Source organism: Scylla paramamosain, chromosome 1 (genome assembly GCF_035594125.1).
Source record: "Scylla paramamosain isolate STU-SP2022 chromosome 1, ASM3559412v1, whole genome shotgun sequence".
Taxonomy (NCBI): Eukaryota; Metazoa; Arthropoda; class Malacostraca; order Decapoda; family Portunidae; genus Scylla; species Scylla paramamosain.
Window position 1 is genome coordinate 3172501 of NC_087151.1, and position 16855 is coordinate 3189355.

The 16855-nt window shown below is 47.1% G+C and overlaps 1 protein-coding gene across 6 annotated transcripts in view; it reads right to left on the bottom strand.

Moving 5' to 3' along the window:
- LOC135112965 (histone-lysine N-methyltransferase 2D-like) overlaps positions 1–16855 on the bottom strand; it is a 109328-nt gene that overhangs the window by 38832 nt on the left and 53641 nt on the right. For all 6 annotated transcript variants that reach the window (XM_064028248.1, XM_064027928.1, XM_064027989.1 and 3 more), the window contains exon 3: positions 14276–14384. In XM_064028248.1, coding sequence (XP_063884318.1) covers positions 14276–14384 — 109 coding nt within the window. The remainder of the gene's footprint in view (positions 1–14275; positions 14385–16855) is intronic.

Here is a 16855-nt window from a genome sequence, read left to right on the forward strand (position 1 = left end):
AATGATGATGATGATGATGATGTGATAATTATGGTGATGACGATGATGGTAGTGGTGACGGTGATGGCTATAATGGCATGACTTGTGTGAAGTAAATGGCTGCGTTTCCCACGGCATTCTGATAACACGACATAACTCCAGAATAGCAGATATTTTCTTTACATTTATCGTTAAGTTCAAAATTCCTTACATAAATGTTTTCTGCCATACTAATAATGTACAAGTAAATAAGGTTTTAATCTGGCGTATATTCTAATCTTTACCTTCATTAAATTTATTCATCCTCCAATTATACTTTCACACAAGATTATCATAAACGTCTCGATTGATGGGCCACCAATGCGTCTCCAAGACTAATAGAAAACTACACCACCTCATTCACAATAAAAGCGATCGATGAGTCACTTATTGTCCAACCTTCACAGATGACGTCATTCAACCTTGTAATTCAAGATACTGTATTACCAATCCCGGTAATTTGTTAATATTTTACTTATTCAACAAGTAAACTGCTTTAGGTTCAGAAATAATTCCCTTCCTCTTTAACTTCAATATACGTACTACACACACACACACACACACACACACACACACACACACACACGTTCTGATGCCGGGAACTACAAAGGCCCATTCTTAATATTTTCCATGGAAAAATATTTTAATGTTGCCATGGTGACGGCCTCTTCCTCCGCCGGCGATGGATACTGCTGGGAACCATCGTCACATGGTGTGTGATCTGGGAGGGACATTTATCTAGGTGTATAGTATCAGAATCTACAAAAATATTAGCCATGCTTATTCGAGAATACGTAGATTAGTCTTCGTTCCAGGAATGGTCGTTTGACAACGTACCGTGTGGTACCGACAATCGCGACAGAACTGGGTTCAAGAAGTCGACACATAATACACCAAATTTAATTTAGCCTCAACTATGTACACTCAAATAAGTCCATTACATTGTCTACTTCAAGTGGAAAATAACTGAAAACGCTTGTGAACAAATATCGCTACTTTGCATGAATTCGTTAATCCTGTCACGAGAAACCATGTAACCGCATATGAATAAATAAACAAAATTTATGTGATTTTCTTACATCGGTGAGAAGTACCACACGTTATTCAGAAACATTGATGAGTGACATCGATACCTCCCGGAGAAAACAAATAATCCATAATATTCTGAGGTCTGTACTCCCCTGCACCCATGTAATCCTTGAAGTGTCAGAGCCACAACAATCCCCAGCGGCATCCCCCCCCCACCCCAAGCCTGCAGCGTAAACAAGCCACACATGGCCGTCATCTGAGCCGCACTTCGTTGCCCTAGCCTAGTCACCGCACAAGTTGTACTGCACCATGTATTTTATTCCCTCTCAATACGCGTGTTTTATTTCACACAATTGTATTTCACAGGGAACTCCAAATTTCAGCAGCTCGAAAACGTGATGTACCCTGTAAGAGCTCCGAGACGACGAACCTGTGGGAGTAAGCTGAGGTGACACACGTGGTAACAAAGGCAGATCCAACTAAGTTCTCCTCCTGGTCGATGTAAATGGTGTGTGTGTGTGTGTGTGTGTGTGTGTGTGTGTGTGTGTGCTATTTGGAAAGGAACACTGGTTAACGGGCTGAATACTAAAGAGGTACACTTACGGTCCGTGGCTAAATACAAAGCAATATGCATTCTCGTTGGGAATAGTTAAGGTGTTCACTGTTCATTAGTTCGTTCTTAACTCCAAAGACTCATAGAAATTTTTTTAACATGACTCAAAAGCTTGTGCAGGAATAATCGTAGCGATTGGTGTGTGCACGAATGGTTGTTCGTCGACGTCTTTTAAAATTCGTGTTGGTGATTTTTCCGTGTACTTGTCTTCCGGAAGGCTTCGAGGACATTGGTTCTGTGAGTGAGTGTAATAGCACATCCTGTATATTGGATGACATGGAAGTGTCGCGTATGACGAATGACTTGCCGCGGAAGGGGAAACAGCACACGTAAGTCACGGCTGCCCAAGAACAGTGCTTGACGTTGGGGTAGTACGTTCTGTTCATCAACACACCCACCATAAAACTCGGGGCAGGGGTCCCTCATTACCTTGAGACACAGAGAACCTCCTGACACACGAGGTTATATGACTCACTGCCGCAACACATGGGATTCACTGAGTCACTGGGATTGCGACAAGCAGCACATACGAGGGTTAGCATATCAGGGACAGAGAATTGATGATAGGGCACGGCGGGGTAGCCACCGCAGCAACAGCCTCGCTACACAGTTGAGGTGGGGGCGGCATGGTGGGTGGCACCTGCCCGTTCACGTTACCAATGTCCGTTCCGCCTCCTTCCCAGTGTTCCAGGATAAGAACAGCAAACCCAGGACTGGATTGAAACGTCCTCCGCTCTGCCCTCACCCTCAAAACAGCCCATGCCCCACCGTGAACGCCAGGAGAGCTGACAGCGGTGGATGGGAGGCAGGCAGGCAGGCAGGCGGAGCAGCGGGGCGGGCAGGCGAGTGGGGAGGGACGAGGCGTTGGAAACTGCGCGTGTCGACCGGCGCCGCTACTCGCCTCCTCCTCCGGCCCCGGGACAGTCCTCAGACAGATCAATACCACGCTGCTAACACCACCACCACCATCGCTACCCGCCACCACCATTACTATAACTACAACCATTATCGAGTCATCAACCGTTAGCTATTATTAACACCACCATCATAATGTGGATTAAGTGATATTTCGATCACATGATTCCCATCAGGAAAATGTTATGGCAATATAATCATTACAGCAACATGCATTTAAATTCCAACATGCACTTCCACATGGTGGTCACTATTTATCACAATGTTTACTAGCAAAGAACCCAAGAGACATACCAGAAAATGTTAAGGCAAATATGCAGTCCCCCTGACTCTTCTGTCTCCATCAACTGCGATGAAACCAAACCTTATTCAAGGAAGTAACCAGATATTTGGCTCGTTCGTACTAAACTCTTGCCAAAATATAAATGGACGGATAAAAGAGTTCCGAAAACTTTAAACCTCTGGCTTTTTTAAGTGGTCGTCATGAGTCCTTCCTTGTTGTGCTGTAATACTGTGTCATGACAAGACCACGTTTGAATGAAACACCAGGCCTCGCTTTAACTTCACACAGCGAGACACCCTTAATATTAGTAGCTAATGAGTCGGTATGAGCCAAAGTCATCGATGTTACTGATGGCGCGCACACACACACACACACACACACACACACACACACACACACACACACACACACACTTTCATTTGCCCAAGATCATCTCAGCGGCATGGCTGCACGATTACAATTGCAGGTTACAGAACAGTACTACTTATTCTGTATTGCAGATGTGTAAGTAAATTACGAGAGTCCCTTATTTCTATACATTTCAACACAAGTAGACTACAAGAGGCGGTATATAAGGCGTATCATACATATCTAGATACAAGTTATATTCTGCCACCAGCATCCACAGGTGTAACATTTTGAAATTTACGTTGGTTACATGATCTAATACGCCACTCTATTCTAAACTAACCCAGTTAATTTTCCTTGTGAATCATGATTCATTATTGGACTCATGATTTCCACTTGTAACCGACTCGGCAAAAAAAAAAAAAAAAAAAAAAAAAAAAAAAAAAAAAAAAAAAACTTTCAGTATTTCAATCAGAGGGCAAATGTCTCGGTCCTTGAGCCATTTTCACCACCTATGCCTGTAGGTTTGGTTGGGTCTGACTAGCAAATCTACATCTAATTTATGCTAAACTGACCCAAACATCGTCAGGGGCGTATAGAATAAAGATGTGTGTGGGGGAGATGGGATAACTCGAGGATCTCCCTCTTACGTGAGTGTGTTTTTGTTGTGTCTGTATCTGTACCTGTCTTTGCTAACACCCCCTTCATTAAGCTGTGAGTGTGTGAAAGCATACCCATCCCCCCCCCCATTCCTTTCCTTGCTACTTTTGTTTCCCCCTTCAGCAGTGAAATGTTGTCATCCCGTCTTGGGGTATAATAAAGATGCAGTCAGGCTGGTCCTAAATCTAGTCTACGATAACCTTGGTATTTCTGTCAAACTCTTACATTTATCACCACAATCTGTTTCTTGCATTACCATCTCCTAAGTCAGGGATTGTATTCTACTGGAGCTCCAGCGCAAAATTACGATCTTAGGAATTATTTGCTTGACATTTATTCAAGAGATCGACTTTTTCCTCTCTCTCTCTCTCTCTCTCTCTTTTCACCTTTTTTTTCTTCTTTTCTTTCCAAATTCCTGATGGAGTGACGACTAACCTATTCAGCGCTTTAGCTAATATATATGACGGTTTCCTTGTGTCGTTATCTATTCGTGTACACGCACTGAGTGGCGTAAAGGGATGATGATACATGACCAACACTTTATCAAGACCTGTGGTTCGTAAGCAAGGAAGAGTGAGTTTGGAACTTCCGTGGTATTGATTGAAATATAAGTTAGGTTGTAATCCAGCACTTTCCTTGCAACTGATGTGTAACTAATGAACCGACTCACTGACTGACACACACACTACTCGTACGATAAATATTAAGTAATTTGTATACCTCTTTTCTTTATCATTGTTATTTTTTTGTTATATTAGCATTATCTCTGCTCCTCTCCCCAACCTAAATATCATTCCAGTATCACGTGATGTCACAGAGTTGTTGGCGTGAGGTTCGCTCGTGAAGCTTTACTTTTCCTTGATACCTGAGAGAAAATTGTCCTCCTGCCTGGCGATATGGCGAGATTTCTTGAGTCTGTCCATCTATCTCCCTTTAAGACAGCCTCTCTGGTTATGACACCAGCCTTTAATTGTTCTACTTCCTCCCATTCCCTGTACTAACTTTAAACTTTCACTCTGCCAAAACTTCCAAGAGCATCACAAATTTCAATCTTAAATCTTGTAAAAAAAATATACAAAAAAAAAAAAAAAAAAAATCAAGTCAAGCGAAGAGAAAATGGAAGTAGAAGTTTGGTTTTCGTGGGAGAAAGGTGCAGAAAACGTATAATTTGTGAGTTTTAATCTGCCACGCTCCCTCCCTGACTCCTGGACCTACCTGGAGATTACACGAGGCCTAAGAGATAATGTTCTGTTTGGTCCCTGAGGTAATTACAGCAAACAGCAGACGTGGTAAATGGCCCTAGCGAAAAGGTGAAGGTGGATGGAATATGGTACCAGGTTCTCTCTCTCTCTCTCTCTCTCTCTCTCTCTCTCTCTCTCTCTCTCTCTCTCTCTCTCTCTCTCTCTCTCTCTCTCTCGAACTAAGGCGAGAGAAATGTGTGTCTTTAGCATCTCATTTTCACCGGTTCATCCACCTCCTCGTTGTCTCCTTTCGTCTCCGCGCATCAAAGACTCCTGCAGCCCCGGGGAGAGTAAGACTACCACTTTTTGGCCTCATTACTCGCCCACCTGACCTCCTCCTACACGCCGGTCTTCCACTCATACGCCTGAATACTCTTGAACAAAATTCTTTCATTCATACAATGCACCTCGTTTTTCCGATACCTACTCGAGGCAATCCTGTTATAAGCCCGCGTAGTGTAGTTCACCTTCCCAGACCCAGACACACACACACACACACACGCACGCATACAACAGGGCAAGGCGCGGCTTGTGTGTGGACGAGTTTTTGCTGCGTGAGGGATGTTATGCCTTTTGCCCAGCAGGAGTGTGTGTGCCTCACGCTTCGGCTCGGGACCTCGCTTTCCACCAGTACGGTAGCAACACACCAGGCTAATAATACGACTCCCATAACAGGGGGGCATCCTACCGCTGGCACCCACGGCGGTAGGAGAGGAGGGGGGGTGGGAATGGAGGAAGGCTTTAACAGTGGAGAGAGAGGAGGGCGGAACCTAAAAATTGTCAATATTTGGAGAATACACGGCCATTATTGCAGATACATTATCAAGGCGACGAGACCACGACCGCCACTACCATAGCCACGTACGCACCGGGATGCCGCAATCTACCATAAATAGGTCTATCCGTGCCTCTCAAGGGCCTTTTAACTCGCCTAGTTTCGCCATTATGGGCCCAAGACACAAGCTGGGTCCCACCGCAGAGCATACACAGCCTCCGCCACCCGCCCTCAGTCGCGCCCACTCACCACTACCACCCCCACTACCACCACTGCCCACTCTTCTGAGAGAGGCTCGGTCTGTCCCATTTAAAGCACTATTGATTCTCGACTTATTTTGGTGTATACTTCCGGGTGGAGGATGGGCGGGATGAAAAGAAAAGTGGGCTGTGGTGAGTAGGATCTGAGTGGGCTGCGTGAGGAGTGGTGAAGAGGGAGGTGGTGACGGTGGTGAAGGAGTGGTGATGGGGCGGTGATGAGGGATGTTGCTGAAAGAATGGTTATAATGAGGTGGTGGTGAGGGAGTGGTGATAAGTGGTGATGATGGGGTGGTGATGAGAAGTGGTAATGAGGGACAGTGCTGAGGTAGTGGTGATGAGGGACACTGCTGAGGGGATGGTGATGAGGGGACGGTGAAGGAACGAGAAACTGACTGAAAAAAATAAATAAATAAAAAATAATAGCAATTTCTACATGTTTGCAAAAGTGGCGTTATTACTTTACAAATAACCAAACTTTTTTTTTCTCTCCCTCTCCTTCTCTTAACCCTACATTAATTTCCCCCAATGTGTCGCACCAAACAGCGAAAAGCTTACACAGGCAGAAGTGTTTGTATAATTGACGCCCACCTGCAGGAGCCCGTGTACTGCCGCGTGACACAACACTCGATGGAAGGCTGGAGCGAGGGAGACTTAGCAGCGGGCGGCGGGCATGTAAATCAGAGGAAACAACCCAGTGACGTGTGAAGTGGCCACTACTCAACGCAGCCCTGATGCATCGCCACACCGACGCCCCTGCAATCACGATACTGCTCTCAAGTGTGTGTGTGTCAGAGAGAGAGAGAGAGAGAGAGAGAGAGAGAGAGAGAGAGAGAGAGAGAGAGAGAGAGAGAGAGAAACAACGTCCATCGTCTCTTGGGGTACAAAGTTGGGAGGGGCGGGCTCTCCCCCTGTTCCTACTGTTCGAAGTTTTCCTCCCTCTACTGTTCCCTTCCTCCCGCCCCCTCAGGCCCGTCTGTGGGTTGGGTGGAGGGAGGGAAGGAAAGAGTTTTCAGATGCTGCCAGTCCTGAAAGTATAAGGTTCTGGGAAGACGAGGGAAGGGGAAACAGACCTTGATGAGGGGAAACCCGCTGGCTCCACGGGCGGCTAGGCGAGAGGGGAGGGCCTGAGGGGCGGCAGAAGGACGGTCCGTGGCTTGATGGGTGGTGTCTGGGGAGAGGGAAGGAAGGAAGGAAGGAAGGAAAGAAGGAAAGAAGGAACTACGGAGGCGAGCAGAGCAGCCAGCAACCGATATATTTATGAAGACACACAAGTATTGTTAAGTCTGGAGAAACACTCTTGTAGGAAGGGGAGAACAAATGAAGGCCGAGGGAGAGGCGGCCTAACGAATGTTGTAAAGGGCGGAGAGAAAAGATGGAAAGTCTCGCGTGATGGACGAGAACTTGGGTAACTGAGATGGACGCGGAGCAGCGGCACATGGGTCGTGTTTGGGAAGGAAAGGAAGGCGAAAGGGGAAGTGCCAACCGCGTCAAGGCGTTTCAAGGCCGAGGTGGTGGTGACGCCGAGAATGTAAACATGACGAGTTGTGATGAACCAAGCTCCGGTCACAGTCCGGTGGCTCATGAGTCAACACGAACACACCTCCGATGCTGCTGTCGTGAAACTGCTAGTGCAAATATGACGTATGTATGAGTAAAAATTAAGAAAAAAAAAGTGTGGGGAAGGCAGAGATTAGATGAGGAAACAAGGAAAATATAAATTTCAATCCCACCAGCATCACGCCCTCTCTCTCTCTCTCTCTCTCTCTCTCTCTCTCTCTCTCTCTCTCTCTCTCTCTCTCTCTCTCTCTCTCTCTCTCTCTGTACCTACGTTTTTTTCTTGTCTCCTCCGCTGGCGTGAACAGGGAGGACAGTCGCACAAAGGGACAACTCAGACAATTTAAACCGGGTTGCAAATGTTATTACAGGAAGCCAAGCACTTGCCAGACAATCGCGAGGGTGAAGGCAACAAGCCATTCCTTGGGGCGGGGAGACAAGAGCCGCGGCTAGAGACGGCACACCACCAGGAGCACGGAGAGCCACGGAGAGTGAAATTGAAGGAATAAGTTGCAAACCACACCTACTAAAGCCGAGGTCTTTCGCGCCTTGTCTCCGTCTTTCCTCCACCCCCCCTCCTCTACCACTGGGAGGTCTAGACAGCGTGGCGCCCGCTCACCTGGACCCTCCCCCCCTCCCACCCCCCATCCTCACCTGTCCTTGCACTTAACACAAAATTACTAATGTTTACTTTTTGTTCGTCGTTTTGCAGAATTCACTCTTACTTGGCGCGAAAATTTGTGGGCAGCAACTCATTTTGTTAAGGATGCAGAGGAAAGCAATGAAGTCCTCCATGTGCCAAGGATAAGTTTGGAGCAGGTGGCCTCTCCTCTCGGGTGTGAGGCGCGGCAGTGCGGCGGCGGCAGTGGCGGAGGAGGCGGAGGCGGCAGCGCCCTGTCACACCCTCGCCCGCGGCCCTCACACCAACACACCCGCCTCGCCCGTCCTCATCCACAGCACAACACAACACAACGCAACACACACACACACACACACACACACACACACACACACACCACAGTAAACACACAAAACAACAACACACAATACAAAACACACAAAAACAACACAGTACAAAACACACTCAAAACAACAACAACACAGTACAAAACACACACACACACACTGGAAAACATTGTATGGCTGAAACACATGTAACACTTTCCACGCGTTTCTTTAAATCCAGGACAATCCTATAACGTGTTTCGGGGATGATAGCAGCTTTTACTTACTGGGGCGCGAAGAGGCGGTGTGATGAAAGACGATATGCTAGTGGTGGGGGCAGCAGTAGTGGTAGTAATAGTTGTAGTGGTGGTGGTGGTGGTAACGATGATGACAAGTACTGGTGTGATGTGTGCATTAAAGGATGAGATTACAGCTTTATTCTCTCTCTCTCTCTCTCTCTCTCTCTCTCTCTCTCTCTCTCTCTCTCTCTCTCTCTCTCTCTCTCTCTCTCTCTCTCTCTCTCTCTCTCTCCAATGTGACATTTGCAAAGCTTCTCGACTCAGGGGGGTCACACAATCCTCAAAAGGGAGCCACTGCTAGGGAGACGGTGAGCTGACTGCTGGCCGGCTAAACACGTCCTGCGCCTCACAGACTCCATAACCTGACCTTACGTGCCGCTCCGCTCCCCTCCCCACACCTGCACGCCCTTCTGCCCACCATTCCTCTACCCAGCTGCTCGCTATGCTCTCTCCATGACAAAGCCGTTTCATTTTTCTTCCGTTAATCTTTGTCATTCCTCCCCATCTGTTTCATATTTTGGTTCTGTCAGCCACGCATTCGTCAATCAGTTCGCGTCTTTCGTTTCTTCTGTCACTTGTTTTGCCTCTTCTGTCAGTCTCCATCTCTCGTGCCTTCTGTCTGCTCTATACGTGTCTCTATTGCATTTTAATCTCCAGCAACTTCTGTCTCCATCTCCATCTCTCTCTTTTCCTGTCAGCCCCACAATTGCTATTTCTTCCGTCAGTTCCAGTCTGGATCCTTCACCAGCGCCGCACTTTCGCCCTCCTATTGTCACAGCCACACTGTCATGTCTTTTTCGATCTGCTTCACAATACATTTAGAGTGAGCTTTCTCCGTGAAATAATGTTCTGACGAGGGAAACGAGGAACAAGGTAACACACACACACACAAACTCTCTCTCTCTCTCTCTCTCTCTCTCTCTCTCTCTCTCTCTCTCTCTCTCTCTCTCTCTCTCTCTCTCTCTCTCTCTCTCTCCATTCGCGTACGTACATAATTCTCTACCCACCGCCCTCACGGAAGCTCGTAAAGACTGTTCAGCACCGCCCAGCGCCGCCCAGCAGCCCCAGCAGCAGCCGGTCACGTCTCGGTGCTCACCTCGACGCCGGAGAGACGCGTAGTGGGTGTGGCGGCGCGGCAGGACCCATTTCCCTCTTAATGACAGAGGAACCTGCAGCTTAATCACGTTTCTTCACTCTACATCGCATCACCTCCCACGCCACTGTGGAGCCCATTGTTCTCCTCTCCTTCCCTCCACTCCATGATGCAAACACTACAGCTTCTGCTCCTCCCGTCCGCTCCCGTGCGTACGTCAGCCATCTTCCTCACCTGATATCCCATCCCCCCAGGTCTTTCCCGGTGCATACATACCTGTCGACTAACGCCATATACCTTATGTCAGTTGCTTCACGTGTTCCAGGCATTACTTTTCCGTGACTTATGCCGCTATGAAGCCCTGTGTGCACAAACCTCCTGTGTGATATGGTTATGCCTTCTTATGACACCTTATCTTTACTGAACAAATGTCGTGTATTTCGTCATCTATCACACTTGTCTATGAAGTCTGAGAACCAAGTCGCCACTGCGTCCCACAACCAAGCCAGGTCAGCAACAGTCAGCCTCGTCATCGCCTCCCAGCCATCAGGTTCTCGTCACCTGTCACAGCCTCCTGCACACTCAACAGGGGCTAGACTGGTCGCCCTCATTCAAGGACACTGTCCCGCCTTTAATTATAATTACGACTCCGTAATTCCCTTGCGGATGAGTAACTTCCTTCCAATCATTTGTCTTGTTGTTGTCCAATGTCTTACACACACACACACACACACACACACACACACACACACACACACACACACACACATTATTCAGAAGATGTACCAAGAAACCAAAGCAACACTTTATCCTGAAATTTCCGTCATCGAGTTCATGAACATAACAATGGTTTCCTGCACCGTGGCTGAGAATCAGGCAAGGACGTGGAGGCAGCAGTGCATGGATAAATGGTACATTCTGCTGGAAAAAAAATAAAATAAAATAAAAAAATAGTGGATGTGTGAAAGCACAATAATACACTGGTAAGGATGTACAGCCACCGCCTGCAGCTTTACTGTACCTATGAGTAATGTTTCCCGTTTGACTGGTGGACAATTATTACATTCCTGGTTTTATGAATCAGACACCGGGTGGCGCAGAGACGTCAGTACAAACGTCAGGAGGAGGCGTGGTTCACGCGTCACCCGGTGAGGCTGGAGACCCCGACCCCGGCACCCTCGGGCACGCCGGCCTGCCTACCTGCTGCAGGGGCGGACTGAAGTAAGGAGAGACGGACAGCTGCACAACTATGGCAGCTGCAGGACTTTGGCAGACGACGACCCACGACCCGGCACAGCTGATCACACCTTCCCTTTAATATCTTCCACATCCCCCTCCACCATGGAAGTACATCACCGCAACACTATCGCGCACTGCTAACCAACAGTAAGTCACAGTTACTACTCTCTTATAATTAATTTTTGATTGAAAACCTGAACAAATTGATATTTGAAAAAAGGGTGACCGACGCGCACTGACACAACCTTCTCCGAGCACAGCAGCAGCACGACTGATGATGCACTTGATGTTCGGCACAGATGTGGGCAGGTGCCACATCTCGCCACACACGAAACAAAGATGGACAAATCACACCCCACCAAATGTCTCCCATTGTGACAAGAAAACACTTGCTCCTTCCCGTGTGTCTCCACTGAATGATTACCTCCACCACCGCCTGACACCTCTGTTTTGACAGACAACACACAGCCCCCCCCTTCCCACCCCCAGACCCCCCACCCGCCCGTCTCTTCTCCCGTACCTCCTCCAACTGGGAACAAAAATTATGCGTAAAGTGAATGAATATTTATACGTACTATATGTACTTATTTACTCTTACATTACTCCACCCCATTATTCTGTAGTGCTGCAGTACTCGCCAGGTGTTGGAAAATGTTACGCGTGTCCTTACAAGAAAATGGAAATCCAGGGCGGCATCAGCAACCACTGGGTGGGTGTTTGGTAAGAAAGCAACCTGTACCGCCAGTCTACACGTACGCAGGGAACAGTATGCGTGTAGACGAGCACAGAAAAGTTCCAGACCAGCAAAAAAACAGCCGTGTGGCAAGATTATCACGTGAACGCGCCGGGTTAGGATACCCAAGCCACACGCCGTGACCGCACCGCTGTCTCTCGTGCTCAGCCTTGCAGCCACGAGCCTCCAGGAACAGGTGTACGTGTGGTGCCTTTTGGATGTCGCTGGACGAACGGAGACATGTATTGAGTAAGGACTGGACCCGCTTACGCAGGAGCTGGGACTGCGAGTGGAGGGCGCGGCTAGATGATTAATCAATAGCACAGAATGAACCACCACTTCCGCACACAAGTTAGCAGGAAGCTTTCCTAAACATGTCTCTTCCTACAAACACCTGACGTCATCTACATATCCCTCCGCCATATCTTTGAAAGCTGGGAATTAATAAAAAAGATAAGGATCATCAGCTATAAAGCTTATCTGATAAGGCTGAAAATCACAGGATGTAAATATTTGTGATAAGATTTGCTAATTCCTCCCGTTTTGTAGAGCAAATGTTGAACAGTGTCATCATGTTTTCGTTACTTGATTTTCCATTGTGTCCCACTGTTTGTTTGTCTGTTTGCGTGAGTCCGCTTGTCTGTACTTCTATTTGTGTGATGTGATTGCATTGCTTGGTTTGTATTTGTGTATATTTGTCTGTTCGTGTGTGTGTGTGTGTGTGTGTGTGTGTGTGTGTGTGTGTGTGTGTGTGTGTGTGTGTGTGTGTGTGTGTGTGTGTGTGTGTGTGTGTGTGTGTGAGTAAATAAATAGCTGGCAAAAAAGAAAAAAATCAAGGATATAACAATTTATTTTAATTTGGAACTTCAACAAATTCTTTTAAACAAACACATAAACAAATACAGACAAAACAAAACATGTGAGGACCAAGTACACATGAGAACCCTGAGGCTGGACATTCTACACGACAGACAGACAGACAGACAGACAAACAGGCGGAGCGGACGCGATACCCGCCCAAAGAATCGTGTCAGGGCCAACAACAAACGCGAGGCGGCGAGTAACAAGTGCACGGTTATACGCTGCAGGAATGATTCACGCCCGCCGCCACCATGTCTTGCAAGCCTCGCCACGCATCACGGCAGCCAAGTGACGTCCTTGGTTCACGCTTTGACGAGGAAGGCTGCTGACAAAGGACGCGGCGTGAAGCTTCGATCATTTTCGCGCGGGGTGACAAGACCGGCGGGAGGGAAAGAAGGGACCGGTGTGCGCTGATGTGAGACCAGGAAAGGTTTCTCGTGCGTAAATTCCCACAATGAGGACCATGAACGAGCAGCAAGCAGGCAGTCAATAACTCGACAGCAAGGAGCTCATGCCGGCCTGCCTCCTAGCGGTCAAAACTGACAGCGAGGGTCACGCTTCGCTCAATAACTAAAACCAGTGCAAGTGACACCCGAGGGAGACGGTTCGGTAAGCCACATGCTCGGCTCCATACACGCCCCTTCGATTCCAAAGCTAAAGGGGAATTCTTAATACGCTAGTGTATGTTGCTGTGGTGCGGTACATTCCGTGACAAGGCGAGATTATCCACAGTTCGGTCCGGTGGTTGTGAAATGTGTCTTTGTCTCTGGGGAAAGTGTGTTTGATATAGCGCTAGTGTGTGTGTGTGTGTGTGTGTGTGTGTGTGTGTGTGTGTGTGTGTGTGTGTGTGTGTGTGTGTGTGTGTGTGTGCAGGGACACCCCTCCCTCCCTCCCCGTTACCAGCACATCCTTCCACAGGACTCGGGTTACATGGGGCATGGCAGCAAGGTGGGGCGGGTGGCGGGGGAATCAGCCTCGCCAAGGAAGGACTCGCCCGCCATACTGATTCACACGCCACCAAAATAATCGGTGAAGTTTGTAAATAAATAAAACATAAGCGTTCCCAGCGTTGAAAAATTCATCCCGACCTGCCATAATCCACAGCCTGCACTCCTCAGCTATTGACCTTCCCGCCAAGACTCACCCCTTCCTCCTCCTCCTTCTCCTCCCATTCCACCTCTTGCCACTGCCACTCCTGTCTCTCCTCCTCCACCACGGCGGCCTCTCACAATGAAATCATATTCCCGACTTGTGGATAATGTTAAAAAAAAAAGCTGAAAATAAGTAAATATAAGGTATTCTTTGTAAGAACATAATGCTCCTTGTGGAAGGGAGGTGTTGCAGAAAATGGGTGCAACTGCAACAAAAGAAAACGAATTCATGGCCAACTCAAGTAATGGTGGACTTACCCTTCTCGTCTCGATGTCAAGGTTCAGTTTTCGGAGTTTCTCTTTCTTGAGTGAGTCGCCAAGTACAGGTTCGCAGAGGAAGTATCGAGAACTGCGTATCCCGTCGTCTCTGTAACAGAAAGGCAGAATGTAGAATAGTGAAAGCGCCGCCATAATGACTTTTCCGCAGCACACCAGTATTTACTCAGGACCTGAAGGTTATATTGAAAATCCTCCACAATAAGAGACTGTTGCAAGCTTCAGCATGGATCTACCGTAATCCTTGCATTGTTAATACCTTCAGTACGTTCAATATCCAGCACTCACAATCCAAAGATGTATGAGTTTCTGCAAGACTAAATAATTCATTCATTGGTACCTGGGCCATATTGAAAGCCACCCATGCTCTGGCCAAACACTACCTCATAACCCACTCTAAAAAGGATGTTCTCTATTACTTGGTGCATTTATCTCTGTTCTTCTAGTAGTAATGCAATGATGGACCGCCAATGTTCTTTTGTCGTAATAGTGTTCTCATGGCTTTGTTCATATATTTCTATCATTCACCTCTGGACTTCTCTCGGCCCCAGGAGTGTCTCTCTCCAGCCTTTCTGCATAAGTGAACCACATTAGGTGATTAAACCATTGAAGAGGATCTCCCCTTCTGGTGTATATGTGCGATAATGTCATGCAGTGGATTAAGGCAAGAGTCCAATAAGTATGTCCATGTAGTTGGTTCTGTGATGTCCACCTCAACAAATGTACAAACACTGCATGGCTAAGGAAAAACAGTAAAAGGATTCTAGTTTCCAGTTACGATGCTTTATCAATGCATTTTCATCTAAGTATGCAATAGTAGTATGAATAGTAGTGGATATTCAAATGGAAATGTTTTACTCTTAATAGTTGTGTTTACTAATTATGTCCCCATGTCCTTACTGAGACCATGTCATGACAGACTTAGGGAGGCAATCAAGGCGCAGCGTGAGCCAGGTATCGCCCGCAACCACATTTCGACGGCCCTTGCTCTCCCCCCGGGGGCCTCGTCCTTCCTCCTGTGTGGGCCTCTGACCAAAATAGGATATTCTCTTTGTCCCTCGGCATGTGGAATTCTTGGTCCCTATTTGCAAACACTACAGTCTCTCATAACGACTAATTTAAGAGTCCACAACAATCTCGGGTTCTCATGGGTGTATTTATTATTATTTTTTTTTCATGAATAATGCAGAATCCTTATCACATAAATATATCCTTGAAAACCCCCAGTAACGCCCATCACAGCCTGCTGCATGTAAACGCGACAAGACACTAAAACTTTTGACCTTACATATATACGATTACCAACGGCAATAACTGATCTAACCGTGCCAGAAACTATATTAAAAAGATAACAATGATGAAGTGAACACTCAAAACTCTTATTCTAGATATTCAAATTCCTTTTTGTGTGGCCCCCAGTGGTCTCTAGGGGACCGTGGCAGCCACACTGGGAACCTTTGCTCTACACACTGACTGACGATGCACTCACCGCGCCTCCACACCCTCGCCGCGGCAGCCAACCACCACACAGGGAGCTTATGACTGTACTCTTGAATCTGAATAGCACTGAGACACTCTTGTGAACCCAGCACCTTGGACTACACTGTTTGTTCTCTATTGATTAAACATACCTCTCTCTCTCTCTCTCTCTCTCTCTCTCTCTCTCTCAGCACTCTAGTTTCATTTGAAATCTATCGTGAGTAATGGTCTATAATTTTCACACACGTTTGCAACTAAGCGCTCGTTAAGCGTTCTCATCCGCGACAAACTGTTTCGAATCTCCAACGAGACGATGAAGCCACACAGGAGCCTCGTTCATCGTCATGCGGAGGGCACCACCTGTTTCAGCCGTCTTTTCGCTTTTAACAGGCTGTAGTAGACACTGTTCCTAATCCAGTGTCTTATTTCTTACTTGTACAGGCTGCAGTACATCTTGTTCCTCATCATTTCAGGGTCTCATCTCTTAACAGGCTGAAGTAGGTCCTGTTCTAATCATTTCAGGGTCTCGTCTCTAACTTTTAATAGGTTGTGGTAGATCCGTTCCTAAGCATCTCAACTTATCTCTTGCTTTTAACAGGCTGTAGTAAATAAAAGTTGTTGGAATTCTCAAGGATGTTTTCATGACTCATGTGATAGTTTGATAAGGAATCTGTGTCATCAATGGGACAAAGACATCCGTAAGAAGCACATTAATTATCTATGTGGACTTCGAAAACAGTCCATTAAAAAAGAAGTGTGTTTAAGAATATAGATAATGTATGTTCTCTCCTCTCCTTGCTCACTCCCCGCTCGTTGAGTTGCTATTACACTTCCCCGCTATTGACTGGAGTAACCGCTGGGTCCGAGGGTTAGAGGGGGTGAGAAACGCTGCGAGTGTGAACATAACGTAGTCGTTCCCCCTCAAGTCCTTGACGTGGCCTCCCTCTGGTGCAGTTTGCTATTCACGCCACCAGAGGGGTGTAACAACCAAACAAGCCATCAATCACACACACATCGTACAATAATGCTTAAGCTTAACTCGTCAGCCTCTAACCCACCCCGCTTCATTCATGTATTCGTTCG